This window comes from Rhamphochromis longiceps, linkage group LG10 (assembly GCF_057381845.1).
Source record: "Rhamphochromis longiceps isolate RC_006_pf linkage group LG10, R_longiceps_female_GT1.1, whole genome shotgun sequence".
Taxonomy (NCBI): domain Eukaryota; kingdom Metazoa; phylum Chordata; class Actinopteri; order Cichliformes; family Cichlidae; genus Rhamphochromis; species Rhamphochromis longiceps.
The window spans coordinates 21771642-21794368 of record NC_140566.1 but is presented as its reverse complement, the minus strand read 5'-3'; the positions used below and the strand labels follow the sequence as shown (position 1 = coordinate 21794368).

Sequence of the window (22727 nt, the reverse complement as noted above, 5' to 3'; positions counted from 1 at the left end):
TGAAACTGCAGCAACTGTTTGATGCTGTCATGTCAATATGGACCAAAATCTCTCAGAAATGTTTCCAGCACCTTGTTAAATCTGTGCCGTGAAGACTTAAAGCAGTTCAGAAGACACAAGGGAGTCATACCTGATATTAGTGTGTCTGATAAAGTGACCGGTGATCTTAAACTTGAATTTGATGTTGCTACTCAGTGACGTTATAGTCCCATGTGATGCCCAGAGTGTAGAATAAAGGCATAAAAGAAACAGGTCTGTTTGGCCTGTTTTTGTTCTCTTACATGCATCTGAAGAAACACAATTCAGCTTTAATTCATCACGTTTTCTTAACAGCTAGGTTTTCTTCAAGTTTTATAAATTTAAAATCTGAAGTCAAGCATTCAACATTTAACAGCGTTCTGCTTCGGGAGAATATCCACAGTAGTTGCTGAGAGATGTATTTTTCTCAGTTACAGTTTCCCAGCCCGATTTTGAACTGCCGACCTCTCAGTCACAAGCCCTCATCTCTAACTTCCAGGCTTCTGTTGGCTCATGCTGAGCAGGTTCATTATTTTCCAACCCAGTTTTGCCAGAAAAACCCCCCAAAAAACGCTTCTTGATACCAGCATGTTCCTTGGGGACAAAATGTCACAAAATGAGATGTCATCCTCTCTCCTCTCTAGTGAGATCTCCCCGTGCTGATTGCCATAGATGTTGTGATTCTGTCTGTTTATGCGCGCTCAGGCTGAGCACCGGCAACAAGAGCATTAAAGGTGCTACTCTAACTTGTTGTTTTTGAGAAAAGGATAGCATCTTTTGACTTATCATTTATCCGCTGAACTACTAGGAGGTTGAGGCGATGAATGGGAAGGCCTTTGAATTTTTGGTTTATCGTAAATCACCATTAATTTACACAAATATGAGTTTATTGTCTGACTTTGCCCCCAAGAAACACACAGACATATTCTGCTAAATGTAAATCTTGTAGGAAAGTCATCTTCCTGATGACTTAAAGCAAGAGGTGAGAGTGAGCTCTGTTTTTATCTCTCAAGGTTCATGACCAGTCCCTAGTTGTACATTTTACAATATATGACACCAGTGGGATTTTGCTGCAAATCAGCAAAATTGCTTCAGACCGTAAAAGTGGTTAAAAGCACATGGAAAAAAGCAAAGCTGACATTTCTAGAAACAGCAGATGGTGGAACAAGAAGTGAAAGGCTGATGGAAAATCTTATCATACATGTGTAGCCTATAAAAAAATGTGGTAAAGAAGCTACAATATTGTTGTTGTTGTGACAGGAAGCCTTTGGGATTGTGGTAAAGTGCTTTTTAAAGGATGCAATCTGTGTTTTTATATTAAGATATGAGTTACATGACTTGCATGTCTATCACATAATTTAGAGTAAAATAGATAAATACTACCTGTCTCTGAGACTCCCTTCAGGAACATATACAGAAGCAAGTAGCTACAGAGACCCACAATATCTATCTGAGGGCTAAAATGAATTAGGTCTGCCTTTACCAGATGAGTATTTTATTTTTAGCAAACCAAGTCTAAGGCCTAAAGACTAGTTGGGGCACCCCTTTTAGCCTCCAGTAGCTAGGGATAAAAATCTGTTTTCCCTGACTTGTTGGTGAGGGTTGATGGAGGTCGTTGGCTGTCGCTTGGTTGAATCAGTTCCAAAGAGACTCCTGCACCAAAAAAAACCTGAAATCTGAAAAAAGCATCCTCCTCCTCCGTACAGTAGTGGTAAGATCCAGTCGTGAAATTTGAAGGTAATAAAGAGCCATAAAGTGCTTTCCCCTCCTGTTAGCAGCTAAGTGATGGACATATTAGAGTGAGCCTGTAATATCCAGCAGGAGTTGGTGGAGGTCTAGCCTGAAAGATGGATTTAGATGGACACAAATATAATGTGTAAAGTGGCACTTTGTGCTGACAAGCTTGCAGCATGAATTTAACAGGTAGTGATTTAGAGTTGTGTCCACAGCTTGTTTCTGTAGCCACTGATTGGCTGAATAAACACTCAATGCAGGTGCAAAGTTGAAAGATTTAAACTCCCAGTTATTGAGTTATGGGTTTATGTCAGAAAACTTTCCAGCTACACCCACAAGTGCAGCATGATGTCAACACTGGAGATGGAGTGTTTCCAGTTGTTCTCAGGAAATTTCCATATTACTTATTCCCTCTGTTTCTGTTTCTCTTTGTCCTCTCCAGCGTTAAACGAACCTACCATCGACTACGGCTTCCAGAGGCTACAGAAGGTCATTCCTCGGCACCCTGGTGACCCTGAGAGGCTGCCAAAGGTACCGAAACAGTTCACATTCACAACTTGCCCATTTGTACCACAGCTTGTTGGACTTAGAATAAAACAAGAACTTGTCTTTTGTTTAGGGATATTTCAAAAAGGACAGAAACTGTAGCTTTACAAAGATGTGAATGAAAGAACTTTGTGCTTATATTTTATTTGCTTTGTATATGCTTGTTTTTTATATTTCTGACGAGAATATGTGTTTTTAAATCTCCTGTGGGCTGTTCTTTTACCTCTTTGTGAACCCTTTGTGTGTCAGTTTCTTAGCTCCACATTTACAGGGTGAGTGCTTGAGTCTCTTCCAGATCAGAGGGTCATATCTGATTATTTGTTTATCAGCTGGAGATCAAGCAGCGTGTTTAAAGGTTCAGCAGATGTAAACAATTAGCACCAAACGATGAGCTCCGCTTTGATACCAAACTCTGTCATCTTGCTCTGTACATGCAGGATGACTTCTCTCAAAGTGTGTGTGTGTGTGTGTGTGTGTGTGTGTGTGTGTGTGTGTGTGTGTGTGTGTGTGTGTGTGTGTGTGTGTGTGTGTGTTCACAAGTCGACCTGTTTCAAGTCTGAAATTGTGTATCTGTGAAGGCAGAGGTCATGCCCTTGTAAACAGCTGCTGTTGATTGGTTCGCCATTCCTGCTGGAACTAGTCCATGATTGGCTGTCTTTGCTGTGACATCATCAAAGAGTGGGCGCTGGTCACGATGTGATGGATGTGGTGATACAGCTGTGTCATCACGGTCATGGTGACACCCTGGATCAACCACATGTGTTATCAATCAGATGTAATGTCCACCATCACCGTGGGAACGTGTTCAATACGTTACGCAATAAACATAACTGGTGGATTTGTTGCTTTCACTTATGGTAAACAGTAATGAGCTCACTGTTGCTTAAAAGCTAATAAACCTACAGTACGGTCAAATTTAGAAATGAGATGATGAGGATCAAAACATCAACCTTCTTTATAGTAGGTGACCTGCTCTACTACCTACAGCCTGCTCTACAGCCACCCTGGATGGGGTCCTGGATGTCATAGTGAACATGTAGCTGAGTGTAATTATCATTTTTTCTTATTCTTAAGGTTTACAGTGCTCTGCTGAGATGAGCCAGAGACACAGATAATATCTGCGCCATAAATTAAGGTGTAAAATAGTTTAAAAAAAAAAAAATGGTCACATGTACAGTACAAAATGTGACCTTTAAGGCGGGAAAACTTTTAAAACCTTATTTGTGGCAAAGTCAGTAACTTTTCTCAGATATCAGCAATAGTTCCATACATGCATTTTGATATAACTGATCATTAAGATTAAAGTTGTAGCTTTCTCCTTTTTCAATGAGATAAAAGTTTGTCCTTGTTGCTGATAACTCCCCAGGGGCTTTTTAAGATGACTGCCAAGTGGAAAGACTTTCTCCTAAAAGTTCTGCTTTAGTTTGGTGATAACACCCCCAGGAGCTGCTCGAACATGGAAACCCATGTCATGAAGCTCCTAGACCACGTTATTTGTGCTGATTTTAATGCTGAAGGGGGTTTGTAGCTTATCAGCTTTTGAATCAGCAGAGCGTTAGCAGTTTTTATGCACTGGAGCTCAGCACTCAGCAGCCCCACTCTGTAACTTTACCCGGTCTGTCACTTTGTGTCTGAGTTTCTGTGGAAACTTCCCAAACTGACTTGTTGCATTGGTGGCATCCTACTACAGTACCACTCTGAAACTCAGTGAGCTCTTTAGAACATGCTTGATTTTATACAGCAGTGACAATGGACCGAAAAACATCTAAAATTAAATGTAATTCAGATGTAGGATCTAAGAGGTGCAGCCCAGTACTTTTGTCCATGTAATCTACGGTAGCAACAATCTGTTCTTAACATTGCCGCCTAACTCTATCTTCGCTTTATCCCATAACCATGCTATTTCCCTACTCAAACCTATACTATATTCACCGTGCACAAATATTCATAGTCTTGTCTGAGGATGGATCGCAGCTGTAGGGGTATGACCATCAACATTTTGTCTTAACCATTTAATCATGGGTGATATAGTAGTATGATTGTTATTTGGACAAGTTTTTCAAGTCACTGCTTTAAAGAATACATTTAAATCAATTTACAACCCAAACAATGGGATATTATGCAGCTCACTGTTGTGAGTTGTGAGTTGTGAGTTGTGAGTTGTGAGTCACTCTCCTGGTCCATGACGCCAATGGTTCAATACTTCTCAAGAATAGGAACAGTTAATTTCAGTATATTTTTGCACTGGTTAAACAGGCACCTCTTTAATGGTCTGCGTATGCAGGCAATTCTAAGATAGTTCAGTGTAACTCATTACCTATGGTCCATTTGTTGTTTGTTGTGTTGCACTGGGCAGATTGAAAATGTGTTTTGCATTTTTAAGGCTTAACATAAATACAGCATACATTGTGCAAAAAGTTATCGCAGTCAGGGATGGATATGAGGAATGAAGCCAGCCCATCAGAGAAGATTTAACTCTTTTAAAAGCTTTTCTGAGCAGGCCTGTCCTGTTTCAGCTTACTATAAATGCAATAAGTGCTGCAGAAAAATCTGTGCAGGAAATGAGGTTTGCAACCTGAAGCGTGCAATACCATAAGTGATGTTAGTAGGAGCTTCTGGTAAAGGCTGAGTCAGAGAAGTGACTGACTCACTTTTTCAAGCATAATCGGACTTTCTGCTTAATTTGTGAGCAAGAGACACGCCCTGCTAACATGTAATACATAATGCTTCCAGCTTGTTTTGTTGTGTTTCACATGAAATCGAAAAGGGGGGGAATAATAAACTTAGACCACACTGAAAAATCTGCTGTGTTTGAGTTGAAGCTTTCTGCAAAATATGCTGGTAATGTGACAAAATTGCCACTTAACTAACTGGCAACACTGGATGCTAATTAAGTTTTTTCTTCTGTTTCTTCTTCTTGCACATAGCAGGTGTGCATTCCTTAATCCAAAAAACTCTTCATGAGAAAAGTGATGAAAAGTGAAATATTTAAAGGGGGAGTTGAACAATCTTGCCTTATCTCGGCCTTAGTTGACATATTTTCTTTTTTTGGCTTAAGTTTGTCAGTTAAAAAAAAAACAAATGAGCACGCTGAGCAAATAAATGTATCCATAAATACCTTTAGAACCAAATATTATCACATCTGACCCCAAAGCACTATAAAGTATTTTTTTCTTGGCCTGTTTTTTTTATTTCATTTTATTTTATTTTTTTACTCCCATCAAAACTGGTCAGGCTCATTATTGAAGCCATGGAAAATATTTTTATATAAAGCTACAATCAGAGCAACCAAAGTAATGCCATGCATTGATCAGGTGTCACACTGAAGCAACAGATGATAAAGAATTAATCAAAGCCAAACATGAAGCATCTCCCAGAGATTTTCAGTCATGGTGAGATCAAGATGAAGTTCTTCGGGAGCATGAGAAGTGAGGTTTAAGATAATAAGCGTCTGTTCACCAAGGGACATGTCACAGTTTCTTCAGGCACAGGGTAAAGGGTGAAAAACATGGCAAATGAGTTCAGATCACTTTTGAAATTAGACAATGATTGACAAAAGTCTGAGAAAAACAAGTGTACAATCCCATCTCCCCCTCACCTCTGTTCATGCATTTCTCTGAGGCTTACAGCACTGTGGAGCCAATTTACAAAAAAAAGAAAGAGATCATTCTGATGACAGAAAGCTTTTAAAGCCAGACTTTATTTGAATACAGTCTGTACTTTCTTTGTTATTAACTGTGTTATACCGTCAGTGCTCCCACTTTAGATCAAGGTTCATCGCACATGCTTGTATCTGCTTCTGTGTGTGAGTGTGTCTTTGTGCGTGTGATGCATGTGTGTGGCCGTCGCTGGGTAATTCATCATTTTGTAGCCGTGTGGTCGATCAAACTGAGACTTCATTATTGCTGCTCACCAAAGAGAGAGGGAGAGAGAGAGAGAGGGAGGGACTGCATGGGGATTTGTCTTATCTGTTAGTGCGATGCTGGATACATAAGAGAACAATATGAAAATGGTTATAATGATGGCGAGTATGTGCATGTGAGCAGGTGAGCGAAATAAGTTTGGGCGATGGAATATAGTGGGGGTGTTTCGGTTGGCGCCAGAGCCACACACATGCAGACACACACACGTGTACACACACCACAGTCTTGGCTGCTCATCCTGAGAATCGATCAGCCCATTTATCGAAGTTATAGGAGTTTGTTTCCAGGCCTAAAAAGAAGACAGACGGACAGACGGACAGACAAACAGACGGGGCAGTGGAGTGTGTGAGAGGATTACCAGTGGACAGCCGATTCGATAATTGTTCAGTGAACATTCAGGGGATTTTGTTGGCTACACACACACAAACACACACACACACACACACACACAAACACACAGCAATATTCAGCTGCCAGTTTGTGTCACTGTGATCTCTTCAACATCCAGCCATATGTACGTGCACGTACACTTTCTGTACACAGCGACGCACATATGGACCGTTACGCCTGAAGACACATACAGTAGGCTGTGTTTTCAACATCACGAGTGTCATTTTATTTTGAAAAGTCAGCGACTTTTCTATAGTGGTTTCCATCGTTTTTAACATTAACCTGGTTTTAATTCATAAAACCTGAAGAATAGTTATGAGAATTCCCCATCAGATCGCCATTTTAAGGTTATATTTGTTCAGATAATAATCTTGCTTCTTATCTGGGGTATAGATACATTTTGTAAAATCAAGGGCCAAATTTTGCATGTGCACATCACCCACCCACTGCTCGTCATCTGTGTGAGTGATTGCTCAGTCGTCACTCGATGTTTTACCTCAGTAAAAACTTTTCTATTAAGTTTCATTAAGTTCATTTTGAAAATTATCCTCCCTGCTAGAGTAAAAAAGATGATAAGTCTGGGTTTGCTTTAGGGTGGACCCGAGAATGCAGTGTTTCTGCCTCTTCCTCCCTCATGGTGTGACGCGACGCTCAACTCGAGGCTTCAAAAGTAAAGTCCACAAATTCACTTCAATTCAGTCTTACTTAGAGCCAAATCACAACAACAGTCACCTCAATGATGGTGGTATATGTTATAAGGTAGAGACATGAACAGGTGATGCTTCAGTGTCGTAATGGAAGTGAATTGGTGCAGTTCACACATTTCTTTTCTTGGTAAACGGTTATTTGGGAAGCATATTTTCCTTTTGTTGGATCATTCGACACAGACACGTCTCTCTCTTTTCCTTAAGTTCAGGTTTTGGGTGTTCATGGTTTTAAAGGTTGACCAGTATGTGTCACCCTTGTAAGAGTGGTGACTTCCTCTGGTGACTCACTCAGCTGACATTGCTATGCAACTCCTTTTGATGATGTCGTACATAACTGAGGTCATGTCATCAGCATCACCATTATGAGTAACTGTGGTGATGCATGAACACACATATTTGAAACTACTCTAAATCCGTGTGTGTGTCACACATATCTTTGTTGACACCACCTCACCACCCATGAGAAGAAATAAAATCTGAAGCCTCGAGTACTAACACTATCTGGCAGCGTTTTTAGCAAGAGAAGAAACGCTCCCTAAAGGACGTGTGTATGAGTGAACACGTTAGTACCTCTGTATCTGTGTGTGATCGGACCTGATATCTCCCGTGAGTCCACATGTAAAGTATGACATCATCTCACTGCGAGGTGTGACCCTGCATGTACGGCATCCCTAATGGCGCATTAGAAGCGGATCGGGCAGCTAATGTGCCAGCATTAGGGAGGAATAAGTCATGTGTGTGCCGTGTCTGTGCCGGCCTGGCACACGCACGTTACACACACATCTGACCCCGCAGAGACTCGGCTCAGCATTTCCTGGTCCTAATGCATACAACATGTGTGTGTCTGCGTGTGTGTGTAATGTATGGTTATCGCATTAGTGCTGGTCATAACTCAGACAGTAAAAGCACCTAGACACCTCCTGTTATTCTTTCTCTTTGCCAGCAGATCTGCCTTCCCTTTAGCTCACCTCCCGCCTCTCTCTCTCTCTCTGTGAGTCTGGCAGACGAACTGTTTGTCTGCATTTTTACCCGAAACAGACAGGAATAGATTATGCTAAAGGTTACAAAAGTCTGGAGAAGCAGTTATATAAACTCAATCAAGGACTTGCATCCTTTATTCGATCCAATGTTGAGTTGGAAAAGTGACAAAACACAAACACACAAAATTGAAATGACAAATGAGTGCTTGTCAGGTATATATTCCATAAATACCTGACAATAGATGAAATGTGGCATGATCAAGAAAGAATCAAGCAGAGATAAAAAGCTGTAAAATTGGACTTTATTGCAGCAATTAAAGTAAACAAAAGGATTCATGGTTAACAAGTAAACATTTCAGAGATGGTTTCCATCACTTGTCATAATTCATCATTATCCGCAGTAAGCCGAGACAGCAGTTGATGGGCAGAAACACGAAGGAGGTGGTTGATCCAAAAACACCCCAGTGAGTTTTGATTTGGTGATTTGCATGTCAAAAACATCCATGCAAACATCTAAACTTGGACAGGATTATGGAAATAAGTAATAAAGTCCACTCTCTGTACCTAAACTTTTACATGTAAATCACCAGATGAGCAGTTTTTAAACGGAAACCTGGAATATTTAGACATGTGCAACTTTTTAAGCAAATTTGAACTTTTTACCTAGTTTCTGAAGCGGCTGCAGGCTGTCGAGGCCCATAGGACGTCAAAACTGGATCGTTGGGCTTTTTGACAACCCGTTAAGTCTCATTCACGTCAGCTAAACGTAGCTGGAAGTGTTACTTATCTGTATTAGCCAGGAGGTAATCTGACGAACATACTTTCCTATTTACGGACAAGCACAACCTGAAAGATTAATTAGGTGATGTATGTGTGCGTCTAAATATGAACAAAGTATTCAGAGTGCATCGATTCCAGACACTTGAATCACGTAGCAGCCAAAGCCTGCAGACCTGATAATGATGATGTTACCAGAGGATCATCTTTCCTTCCCGTTTATCAGCTACTGGCCTTACTGGAACCACTCGAACAGTCAGGATCAGATTTCTGTGTGTGTGTGTGTGTGTGTGTGTGTGTGCGTGCGTGCGTGCGTGCGTGCGTGTGTGTGTGTGTGTGTGTGTCTCAGCTCACCAGTCTAATAATGAGAGGTTAACAGAGAGGCAGCCAGACCATAATAATGTGTAAGAGATTGAATTTAGCACCGTGGACAGGCACACTAAAACTGCTGACTGGCTCTGTGACCTCACACACGCACACACAGACACACACTGATGGAGAGGCAATATGTTCCACCAGGCACAAACTCGCAGGAGAGCACACATGCAGCCAACTGTAAGTACGTGTGTGAGCGTGTCACACGGTGCAGGTTAATACTGTGAAGCACAGAGTAATTTTCTCTCTGTCACCGGGCAGCCTCACGCTGTGGAAACGACAACACATTAACTGTTAAACAAGACACCTTAGACCCCGGGGTGGGCGCAGAGAGAAAGAGGAAGAAACCAAGAGGGCGGGCGGGTGAGGAAGCAAGGAGAAACAATAAAGAGGCTTGGCAAAAGAGCAAAAGGGAGTGGAAGACGGAGGAGACAATTCCCAGCATGTGTGCAAAATGGCAAAAAGGAAGTGGAGGAGAAACACTTGAAGCTGGACCAGGAAAGCAGAGGAAGGGGAGGGTGTGGGGAGGACTGACATGAACAAGTGGGGGAGGGGAAGGCATCAAATCCTCAAATAACTGATTGCACTTTCCATCACAAGATCCAGAAAATGTGAATGAAAACTAGCTTAATCTGGCTTTATTGGTCACCTGGCCTGTTAAACAAATAGAGCAGCACGAGACCAAAACTACTCACACTGTGGTCTATTTTGAACAGAGATGCACAGCAGAAGAGCCTGCAGCACTTTAGATTGACTTCAGAGTATATTTTAAATACCTGTCACCTTAAGATGTCATTAAGATGCACAGGCACATAAAAGCACTTGACTTGACAGCAGGTAATCTGCCTTTAAAAGGACTGAGGAGCAATTTGTTTATCGTGAGTAGATGGTAAAATGGATGTGAAGTAAGGGGAAAGGGAATGCACATGTGTATCATTTAGCAACTATTATAAGTGGAAATTATGGGTGTGCCTTCATGTGTGTGAAGCTCAATTTTACTTTATGGATTCAAGGTTTTTCATACTTCCCGTCTCTTAAGGAAATGTAAGTAGAAAGAAGGAGACAGTTACAGGTGATTAACTGTAATACGTGCTGCTGTCTTCAACTTTTCTCTCTCTTTGTGTCAGGAGGTCATTCTGAAGAGAGCAGCAGACCTGGTGGAAGCCCTCTATGGTTTGCCTCATAATAACCAGGTACACATACACACACCGCATGGAAAGAGGGAAATCAGTACTTTGCCATTGTGTTTATTCTAAAGCGCTTTCTTCTTCCTGCAGGAGATCATCCTCAAACGTGCAGCAGACATCGCAGAAGCTCTTTACAGCGTTCCTCGAGGTCACACCCAGCTTTCCAGTTCAACTCACAGTGGCATGATGGGAGTCAACTCTTTCACCGGGCAGCTGTCCGTCAACGTATCCGAACCCTCACAAGCCAATCAGGGTAAGAATTTGTCATCATGCTGTTTAGTAATTGCCATTAAATACTTAACATCGCTACAGCGCAGCCTAAAAACACCATATGAGCTCATTTTATTACATATTTGCAGGGACATGTTTAAAATTGGTTTACAGGGAACTTTGTAATTTTTGGTTTTAAATCAAAGGCAGGATATTTGTTTCTTTATCAGCCATCCCATAGTATTTAATCTCTATAAACATATATATTTATTATATATATTTATATACAGAATCTGAAGGCAAGACTCAAAATCTCTGGTCTCTGTTTGGAGCTACCTGACCTACTGACCAATCATGTTTAAACAGGCTTCAGCTACATCTTCTTCCTCTTTAGGCTGCTCCATTTAGAGGTCACCACAGTGGATCATCCCAAGCATCCTCCTCTGTCACACCAAACCTCTGCATGTCACTACATCCACAAACCTCCTCTGAGGTCTTCCTCTTTTCTTCCTGCCTGGCAACTCCATATTCAACATCCTATGTCCATTATATCCACTTTCCCTCCTCTGCACATGTCCAAACCATGTCAATCTTCCTCTTGGCAAGGACAAAAAATCACTGTGCAAAGCAAAAGAGGGGTTTCATTTTCTGAAATTCTACCTCAGGCCCATTGCCAATTTAGTTTTGTTTATTCACTATTTTAAATTTTAATTTATAAAAAAAGAACAATACATGGAACGGGAAGTCTGTTCTTTGGCTACACTGGAAGCCCTGGAAATCTTCAATGTCCACACACTCCATGCTTCCACTGTTCCACTTTCTGTGGAGTTCTGTTCTGCAACCAGGAAAATGCTAAATTGAAACTTCCCGTGTGTGGAGATGTGTATTATAAATTATTTTAATTAGCATCACTTCAGTCCTTTTTCCGTATTTCCAGCAGGTTTTGTGCGCAGCAGCAGTAGTGTGTCACCCCACGGTTACGTGCCCAGCTCCACACCTCAGCAGACCAGTTACACCTCAGTCACCAGCACCATGAATGGCTACGCCAACAACACCGGCATGACCAACCTGGGAGGCTCGCCCACTTTCCTCAATGGCTCTGCAGCCAACTCGCCTTATGCTAGTGAGTGGATCTGTGCACCTTTACAATGTGTTTGCACCGCTGCCATTTAATTTCAGGTCCTCCACACTGCCCACATACACCATCAGTACCTTCAGACTCACAGATGAAAGCAGCACCATGCACTCACATACAAACGCATACTGAACCGCGCACGCGCAAAATGCCTGTGGACAGAAAGTGAAAGTCTCAGATGTGCTGTGTGGAGATTCCCCCATGGGGCTTTCTGTCACAGCGTCTTCAAAAACAATCACCAACTCACGGCTCATCGCTCCATTTTGTCCTCCGTCCATCTCTTCCCTCCTTCCCAGAGTGCCTTTTATCTGACAGCCACACCTCTTCTCCCTCTGTTGGTTAATTGCATCCTATTTCCATTTAGCAGAAAGGAAAGACCAAAAAAAAAAGCAGAGAGGGAGGGAAGAGTGGAGCCACGTAGAGAGAAGCGAGATTTTTTTGTTTGAGAAGAGTAAACTGGAAGACTGGAACCATCTGGTGACACTTCCCATGAAGTTCATTTTAAGCCACATGCAATAGATGGACATCTGACAACTCTGGAACCTGATTTGTTTACAATGAAAAGCAAATTTTGCCTGTATTTGCACACCATGAGCACACTTTATATCTCAAATAGGGAAGAAGGTGCTCCCATTTCATTCAAAAGAGAATCAACTATTAGTTTCTGAAGCTTTAATCATTTTTATTTTAATTTCTGTCTGCTCTCTCCTGTCTCTCCAGTTGTTCCATCCAGTCCTACTATGGCCTCCTCCACCTCTCTTCCCTCCAACTGCTCCTCCTCTTCTGGTGTCTTCTCCTTCTCTCCAGCCAACATGGTGTCAGCAGCAGTTAAACAAAAGTCCGCCTTTGCTCCGGTAGTCAGGCCCTCGTCGTCCCCTCCATCCTCCTGCACCAGTGCCAACGGCAACGGGCTTCAAGGTAATTTAGCATGTTAGTCTATCATATGGTGCTTCGAGGTAGGATTTTCCCCAGCACATGAGTTTAGGATGATTTCGTTCCTGTTTTTTCAACTAGTCTGTCACATCATCCTCTAACTCCTCTCAGATCCTTACTGCATTGTGAGCACATGCACACACTGTTTTAGGGTTAAATATTTTAGATTAATGAGTTTCTTTGGTCCAAACTGGTCCCAACATCCCCTGTGGCGTTCCTGTTTATTAGTGAAATAACGGAAGAGCTATTGACTGGATTGTAATGAAAATGGGTACAATGCTATTCCAAATAGATTCAATTCAAAGTCAGAGTCTCGAGAGTCTGCATGCTTATGGTAATAAGGTGATTCTGGGCTAAAATGACTTTCACTCATTAGTATTAATTTTCTCTTTTCTGCGCTACAGGCCTGAAACACTACAGGCAACAATATCTGTGGTGTAATGAGGCTTATCCAACTTAAAAAATGCTAAACTAATTCTCCTCTCTTAACTTTGCCACTTTTGAATAATAAAAATATCCCTTCCAAAGCTTTAAGTTGAATCTGGAAAGTTCTCGTCCCTTGCCACTTAGAATAGCCCTTATACACCAACATAAGTTTATGACTGGAAAAGGAAGGAAAATGTAAACGCGGAACTTTAATTCAGTGTTATAAAAGTGCAGTTAATGGGTCAGTGGCAGCATTTTATGAAGCTGCAAGTGCAACAAGAAAATAATCCAATGCTGTATTTCTTTCAGTCCTAGCTCATGTCACATTGTGCTATATAGCAGCTCAGAATGAGACCAAGGCAACATTTCTCTTCTGTTTCATAGCAGACTAAACATTATCCAACACTTACAAATACAGCTGCTATTAAGAAATGTTGCAGTCTCTATAAAGGTTAAAACGCCATAAACAACCACAAAGATGACAGCCACCTTCCCCTAAATCAGACAAACGCTAAATAACTGTGTTGGATGTTAACATTTGCAGCCCTCAGAATATTTTTGGTTCCCCAAGGCCTCAGCCATACAGGCCTAGAGACTAGTTGGCAAACTGATGCCAGCTTGCCATTGCTATGGAAAGGTATGTGCTACCTAACCAGCTGGTTTAACGTTTCTGGAGGTTGCTGCCTGTTCCTAGTTGAAATCAGTCACATAGACTGATTTCATGAACTAGACGTGTCCTTGATTCAACACAGCTGACTTAAATGGCTAAATTACCTCCTCAACATGTCTTGAAGTTCTCCAGAGGCCCTGTAATGAACTAATCATTTGATTCAGGTGTGTTAACCCAGGGTGGGATCTAAAACCTGCAGGACACCAGCACTTGAGGCCTGGAGTTGCCTACCCCTGCTGTAGACGGTCTTGTCTACAAACACCGTCCAGCTACTTTCCAAACTGTAGCAAAACTGTGAAAAGTGTAACGCAAACTGGAAATGGCGATTGTTTGACTTTAAAGTAAATGTCACGTGTTTTGAACCATATTGGTTACAGGTATAACCTTTACTTTGAAGGCAAACCTTCTTTTACCATTTTGTGTTGCACTTTTTCACGTTGTACTCCCACTCGGCAAGTAGTTAGCAAGTATTTGCAGACAAACGTGAAAAACTACCGACAACAACAATAACTTTGGTGATTTGTGAGAGTCACCAACCTCCAGCAACCACTGCTAGCCATTTGAAGAATGTATCATGTCCAATATGGCAGACAAAGTGCGCATTTGTCACATCTGGAAACCTTAATACCTCTTTGGGAGCAGCGCCATGGTTGCCAACAGGCTGTCTCTAGGCCTGTGTAACTAAGAGTAAATTGGCAAGCAGTGACCAAAACTTTGAGAACGCCACGTTTAAACTATTTAAATAGCTTTTTTTTTTAAACTTTAAACTATTGTATCTAAGTTTTATTTTTGTTTTGCTTAATAGTTTGGATTAAAACATTTTCAGTTCTTTTTCCTGTCTTTTCTTTTTACTTCTAACCTCCCCTCTTTATTATTCCTCTGAACTGCCACCCTTCCCTTATCATTTCTCCCTTCCTCTCTCTACCAGATCAAACATTTGTGGACTCTAGCAAGTACTCAACAGCCAGCTCTCTACAAGGCCTGGCCTTCACCTGAAGTATGTTCCTCTACTGATTCTTCCTTCAGCTCTGTTAACTCATTACATTGGAACATTTACTCAACTAATTTCACTGAAGCAACCATTGCCGTGTTTCACATCTTCCACTGAACGATTGCTCAAACACTTTCCTGCTTTTTCACCCTTGTACGGCTTTTCTTTCCCTCTCTCCCGCCTCATCGCCAACTCTTCATTCTTCTCGTGTACAGATCAAGAAATTTGTTTTGCTGGGTAACTCCTCCCTGTCTTCCTATTGGCTGGGAAGAAAGATGGGAAGTTAGATATTTACAAAGACCCCCACCCAAAAAAGACATTTGGAGTGGAAAATTTATTGCTCAACATCACTGGCTTTGTGTAGCTGTATGTGAGCGTGTGTGTAGAGTGAGCATGTGCGGGGGTGTGGGAACTCAAAGCGTAGCCTCAAAGCACAGCTGAAATAAACACATCCCACTTACAGCTCCACACACACACACACACACACACACACACTTTCCTCTGTCACAGACACTGGGTGATCACACACTAGCAGCTTACTAGGGAGCGATCAACAATGACAGCTGTTCGACTCTCTTGACAGTTTTTACAGTCAGTCTACCTGCTCCATGGTGTGTGTGTGTGTGTGTGTGTGTGTGTGTGTGTGTGTGTGTGTGTGTGTGTGTGTGTGTGTGTGTGTGTGTGTGTGTGTGTGTGTGTGTGACTGAAAGGAAAAAACTGGAGGTTTTACTGAAACAATTTTGTCATGCTGGTACTAAAATAAATTAATCCTTTTTTTCTTGATAGTTTTCACTCACTGTGAAATAAAAAACTGTTCACTTAATAATTTCTCCAGTTTGCTGTGCACATTTCATGGGAACATACCTCTGTATTCAAAGCAACAGGGGCCCACCAAGGATAATGTGCAGGGCAAAGGTAGGGGTCAGGCAAGCAGTAGTTGTGGTTACGGTTGGGGTAATTCTCCAGGAAGTGAACATAATGTCCAAAGTAATGTCCTCTGAAGTGATGTAAACGCGGCTCTGTGTGTGCGACATGTATGTGTGTGTCACTTTTGGGCTGAGCTCTGCTTCTCACATGTTGACACCCATCCCTCGGGTTTAAAGGCAGCACATGCCATGATGCAATCTGTCAGGCACACGTACAAACGTACAGTTAAAATATGCCAACTGTTGCTGCGCATAATTAAATGTGTGTGAGCTTAAAAGATGCGTCCCCGCACCACTTTACTGATTTATTTGTCTATTGATGTTTTAAATGTCGCTTCGGTCACACAGCTGCGCAGATGGGAAAACATATTGATGTATTTAAAGGGGGGATTTTTTATGATGATGAAATATTTGGCTGTGTTTTTAACAGTTAATTTTTCCTTCTCTTCCCCTCCTTCCTCTCCCTCTTTTCTCTTTTTTTTCTCTTTCTCCCACCCAGCAGCAATCCCGGGAATGATCGTCCCACCCATGTAAAAGTGTGTGTGCATGATTTTGTGTGTGCGTGTGTGAGTGAGAGAGAGAGAGTTGAACCAAGCACACTCTCACTGATCGTGGTGGAGGCTTCAGTGTGAGTCTGACTCTGGTCGGCGATGGAAGGAGTTGTCCCGATTTGAAGGAACAAACCCAACTCAGGCCCTTTCTAACACAACAAAACAACTTCGAGAGAAAAAGAAGAAGAACAAAAAACAAACTGTTTGCAAGAAAATAAGTTGTTTAGACTTTGTACACCTTGATGCTTTTTATAGGAGAACGGCCACGCCTCTTACAACTCTCCAAGGACACAGGAAGTGTATTTATTTTGGAGAGAATCCACTTCCTCCCATGAGTGTTTGTTGACTTTTTTTTTCTTTTCACGCAACAGTTTATGTGTGATAATCATCTTCTAACTGTAACCTACACGAGGTGGTTTCTATTTAAGAAGTTTTGTCTTTAATGAAGGAGTAAAATGTGAAGCATACCTGATAATGATGAAGTGATGATGAGTCAAAATGATGATGAAGTCACAGGGTCAAATCCAGCCAACACAGACAAGCCAAACCAGACACACACTCACACACGCTTTCACTTCTCTTTGCCAAATCCTTGCCACGCCAAGAGGAAAAAAGAGGAAGCTTCTTATCCGCATCTGATGCTCCAGTTTTAGCCATTTAAGAAGTTTACTTTGAGCCTCCTCTACATACATCTGTCCTGCATCTTCAGTCTTTCAGCCAACAGACTTGCTTCACTTGTAGTAGAAGATAGATTTGACAGTAGATGCATGTAAAAAGGAAACAAATGATCACAGATCCTTTCCCACACAGTAGTACATTATTTTTGTGTGCCAATAGCAGCTTCACTGCTCAGGATTTGACCCCTACCCTCAATTATCCCTGTTACAGCAACTGGTTGAGACGCATACAGCCGCAGAGACCTCTATGAGAGGGAGGACATGTCTTAAAAGACTGCTGCAATTTAGACTTTTATTTAGATGTGTGAGATTTGTTTTCTTGAGTTTTGTCATAATTGAAAAATATTTCTTTGGTTTTTTTGGTTTGCTGTGTTTGTTATTTTGTTTTTTGTTTTTTTATCAGCCGGCCAATCAGATTGTGCTTCTTTTTTCCTTGCCTGCTTTCTCATCTAGTTTGATTTGAAACTTGAGTGGGAAAAGTGCTGCGCTGCAACAAATGTCAAGTTCAAAACATTGCAACTGAGGATTAAGAACAATCGTTTTTTTCAAAAAGTGTTTGTGAAAACAAATGCCAACGAGTCCTTGCAAGAAGAACAGCAACATTAGACCTTTCAGCAGCTGCGCTCAAATGAAGAAAGCTTACGTTTTTGTAGTGACTGCAGTAATACAAGTGTGATTCTAGGATAGGTCAAGAAAACATGCAATACTAACAAAGAAATGCTCTTCATTCCACCTGAACCAAGTTGTATTTGTGCTTAATCGTTACTTTAATTCAGTTTTTTATTTTTATTTATATAGCATCAAATCACAGCAGTATTCGCTTCAAGGGGCTTTAGATCGTAAAGAAACCTCAACTATAAGACAGCCCCCTATGTATAAGCACTTGGCGACAGTGGGAAGGAAAAACTCCCTTTAACAGGAAGAAACCTCCAGCCGAACCATGCTTAAGGAGTGGCAGCCGACTGCTGCAATATGTTAGTGGTGAGGGAAGGAGGAGAGGACAAAACACACAGGAGAGCAAGAAATTAACAATAACTAATGATTAAAAAGTTGTGCATGCACATATAGAGAATGAAAGGATCGCCGACATCACTAACCTGTAATTCATAGTTTTGTTACATCATTTAAAAAAAAACCTGATATATTGTGTAATCCTGATAGGGACGTCATATTGTAATTCTGATGTTTATGTTTCATTCAGATGACTCATCGGTTCAGTATTTTGCACTATTTGTGACCTGAGGTATAAAAAAATGGCATTTTTTGCAGCGCAGAACAAATAGCCAGCAACATGTCTTAAATGCCCGCTGTGTAAAAACTAGCTGCAGTGTGTGTGTTTTTTACAGTCTTGAAATCTTAAAATATGTTATTTTTGCCAAAGCCCTTTTTGAGACATTTATGCTTAAACAGTCTTACGCCACAATTATTAATATGATGTTTCTTGTCACACATCATAAAAAATGAAAATGCCATTTTAAGTTATCTGTCTGTGCTTAACACACAAGCACATCTTTAAGCCAGGTTTATGCTTTATGGTCCCTGCACTGGTTGTGTAACATGTCAAATGTGATGTCACAACGGCCCAGTCACTGTTTATATTGGTGCTCGTCCTGAATGATAGGTCCCGCCATTTGCAAAAAGCCATGACGTAGGTATCCAGTCGTTAAGTCTGACGCAGTGTTGCCAACTTAGCGACTTTATTGCTATATTTAGCGAGTTTTCAGACCCCTTAAAAAAGACGTGAAAGCGCGTATCTCTTTTACTCTGAACAAGCAGCCGGTGCTGTAATGCAGTCAGTTCTTCTTTTACTCTTTTACTCTTATGCTGTTTTGTGGATCACAAGGTTTAAAACTACTTATAAACACACACACACAAAGTAACTCCACCAGAGTGCCTATTTCCGGTCACTTGCCGGTCCAAGCCCGGGTAAAGGAGCAGGGTTGGAATTGTGACATTAAGAAAAAACAATAATTGCTAAAAGAAATTTAATTTGTAGTTCTAAATAAACTCTAAATGCATTTACATTTATTTTTTACTCACTTTATGTCTCTTCCACGATGTTATTTCTCTCTCCAACAACATAGGTTACAATTAGATTAGCATGACCATATATGCAAATTAGGCGATGATGTCATTTAGCGACTTCTAGCGACTTTTAGGACAACCAATAGCGATTTTCCTTACTGAGGAGTTGGCAACACTGGTCTGACGTCACTAGCCGTGTCTGGGCCTAAACTCCGCTGCAGGTCCATATATCAAACGATCACTATGGCATTACTGAGAGTTGAAAAATTGTCTAAAGTCTTTTATCTTTAATAAAATGATCAGTGTTCTGCTCTACCAGGTGTAACAACCGAGTTTAACATCCAGGCATCCATGAAAACGGAATTTATGACATTTAACGGAGTCAGAAGTTAGCAGGAAGTTAGCTCGCTAGCTTCTATCTAAATACAATATAGCATGTCCTGACTGTGGAGTTTTGGAAACAAATTAAAACGTACAGCTCTGTTATCACTTCCAACATAAATGAAGACAGAAAACTAAACAACAGTGACGTTTGTAGGGTTACTGAAGTTTGGCTAGCTGGTATATAATGATGTGATACGTGACCGCTAGCGACACAGCTATGTTAGCATAATATAAACAAGCTAACTTTTTTTCCCACTCGATAAAAGTTAACGTGAGTGTTCTGGGTGGTCAGGAACAAATGTAATCGCATGGCAGGATGCTGTTAAAGGACCAAACTTCAGCCAGGAGAACAACTGAGATAATCCATCCACAATACGAGGTTAGTCATTCATATACTGCTGCATGGGCTGGGCTGTAGTTACATCCTAAGGTTTTAAAAACTGAGCTTAAATAAATGATTAGCGGTAATAAAAGCCGAGGGAGATCAACAGTGATCACTGACTGTTTTAGGAGCTTTTTGAAATTAAATAGAAGAAAATACATAACATTAAACATGTTAACAACACAAAAGCCATATTAAATGCAGACTACTTTAGGCCCGGAAGTAGGATTCGTCATGTCATCACTTAACGACCGGATAGGTTTTCTCTGGAAAGTCTCATCTTTTCAAGCTCATTCTTCTCTTCGTCTGGGAATCTCTCACTCATATCTTCAACCTGCTCCCATCCCCTCCCTTGGGTACAAAAATCGACAAGTGTATGACAAGCTGAAATGACACTAAAAGAGTGCTCCAGCAGTTGTGACATCACTTTTGGCAATTGCCTCAAACAGAAAGCTGAAAATGAATTTGATTCTGAACTGAACAGAAAATCACTTATTTAATATACAGATGTCATCTGTAATTATAGCCTGGGGTGATGTGGACCTAGAATGCCATAATGTTACTACAAAAAAACAGGGAAGAACATACTTAAAACGCTTCAATTCTTACATTCACCTCCTCAGCCAAGGGGCAGTAACCAGTAAGTCAGTAAAGTAAAACCCGACAACTGGGATTAAAAACACTTAAAAAAAATCAAGTAGAATGTCTTAAAATTTAACCTTTGAGATGTCAGGAAGCAAAAGAAAAATCCCTGAAAAAATGAAGGAAAATCCTGAAAATCGCCTCTGTAGAGCCGCAGATGTGTTCCTTATTTTATTTGTCTCGTGTCACGATTAAAATGTTATAAATTAATCTTATTTGTTTTTGTATTATAGTGTCTGTTGTTAAAAGCCATACTTCCACTGCTAATTTCAATCAAACTAAAGCAAGCCATGGTGTACTTTTATATTGCGTTAGGAGGCGGATGTTTTTCTTTTTGTCATGTCGTTTGTACCATTCTTGTTACAGTTAGCACCATTTTTTGTTGCATTATGTAGATGTAGTGTTTATGAATATGTCCTTATGATTATTCGTGTTTGTCTTCCATTTGATGGATTTTAGGATTGAACAAAGTTGCTCAATGAAGGCTGAAAGGGATAAAGGAAAATTCTCCTGCTTTAGCGGGTTTTATGTCCTCTCTTTGCTTCCTTCCTCTGTTCATTCACCCTCCCCCTGCAATATTAAATCTGTATGTTTGCCCTCTTTTTCTTCTTTCCCTTCACTTACCCTTTAAATCAAATGAGCCACCTATTTATTTTATCTCAAATATGGGTCTGGTGACCACTGTTCTGTTTCTGGAGTGCCTGTGAGTGCGTGTGACTGTCTGTCATCTTTTTCCTCTGAAAGAAAAGTGACGTTCAAAAGCCGAGGAATGTTTTTTTTGTTGCTTTTTTTAATAGTACATATATAAATACCTGTACAGGAAGGTCTAAATAGAGCGTTTTGTTAAAGGAAGTAAGATCCAAAGCACTTGTCTAACAAAAGTAACACCATTTATCATGGCTTGTCTGCGTTCGGGCTTAGAGTGGTGGGCATCTTCTACACACACGTTATCAGCAGTATCAGTATGGAGGGGAAGAGTACAGAGGAAACTACTGTAAAGATGATAATGATGATTTTTTTCTCATTATTTTGAACTTTGAAGTGTAAAATAACTTTTTGACTCTCACTATATTTAATTAAAGTTCTTTCTTCTCTGTGAAAAGGTGTCGGTTACTGTCTCTAAAGTGCCACATAGAATGCAACACGCAACACACACATGCAAGGAAATTATGCAGTATAATTATTTCCTGAAAAAAACCACAGTACTTACTATTACTTACGGTATAATTATTTCTTCTTTGGGTAAAACTTAACTATAATAATGATAATTAACCATTTATTCTAGTACTGTATATTTACCCATAAGTCTTTGTAGGCCAATTTAATCGCAATCATGAACATAATCATAATTTCAAATAAAATACGTTTAAATTCTATTTGAGTCTAGGGGAATTAAACATTTTGTCATGGGCCATATTATAAAGTGATACCATTAGATTCTGTGTGTTTTTCCTTATGGATCCACCTGCATTAAAGGTGCAGTGTGAATTAACTTTTGTCTGATTCTGCATCCTACATTTGGGTCCTAAATCCACACTTCATAACGGGCTGTCATGTGACAGTAAACCACCAAACACACAGGTCTCCACCGGTTATCTGAAAACACTCAGTATTAATGCAACTGATGAATGCTGGACATTGTTATTACTCTGTCTCTGATATGACCTTTTACACTATCACTGAACAGAAACTTGACCAATATTGGCAATAGAGGGTGTCTTACAAAGGAAGCATGCATACATCCAGAAAGTCCAGGCTTTGCTCCCTCATTGTTTATTTATTTAAAGCAGAGCGATGGAAGCTTCAGAAATATATACCTAGACTTGTTTATCATGCCCCACGGCTGCATTTTAAATTTTATGTCCTTGGCCTTTGGCTAAAAGCAGTATTTCAGTCTGCTACACAAAAATAAACCAAAAAATCTCAGTGTTGCTTTGGACATAACCATAAAAGGAGAGATTGTGTGCATAATGAGATTTGTATGCCATCAGTTTTCTTTTATATGGTCAAATCACTCTTCTGATTAGGGAAAAACATATGATCATCCTCTTAGTGTTTAGGTATGAACACAAAACCAGCAGCAGAAAGCAAATATGAAAACCAGCACAAAGAGACTTTAACGCGATCGCCACAGTGAT

General features: G+C 40.6%; 1 protein-coding gene across 6 annotated transcripts in view; it reads left to right on the top strand.

Moving 5' to 3' along the window:
• The window catches only part of LOC146660891 (transcription factor COE1), a 91978-nt gene extending 70297 nt beyond the window's left edge, over positions 1 to 21681 (top strand). The window contains exons 11-17 of one of the 6 annotated variants that reach the window (XM_085420935.1): positions 2195 to 2283; positions 10578 to 10643; positions 10728 to 10890; positions 11788 to 11970; positions 12703 to 12900; positions 14940 to 15008; positions 16428 to 21681. In XM_085420935.1, coding sequence (XP_085277061.1) covers positions 2195 to 2283; positions 10578 to 10643; positions 10728 to 10890; positions 11788 to 11970; positions 12703 to 12900; positions 14940 to 15007 — 767 coding nt within the window. In that variant the 3' untranslated portion in view covers position 15008; positions 16428 to 21681. Of the gene's footprint in view, positions 1 to 2194; positions 2284 to 10577; positions 10644 to 10727; positions 10891 to 11784; positions 11971 to 12702; positions 12901 to 14939; positions 15009 to 16427 lie in introns of all 6 variants that reach the window. The other 5 variants (XM_085420934.1, XM_085420933.1, XM_085420938.1 and 2 more) reach the window with 5 other exon arrangements.
• The last annotated feature ends 1046 nt before the right edge of the window (positions 21682 to 22727 follow it).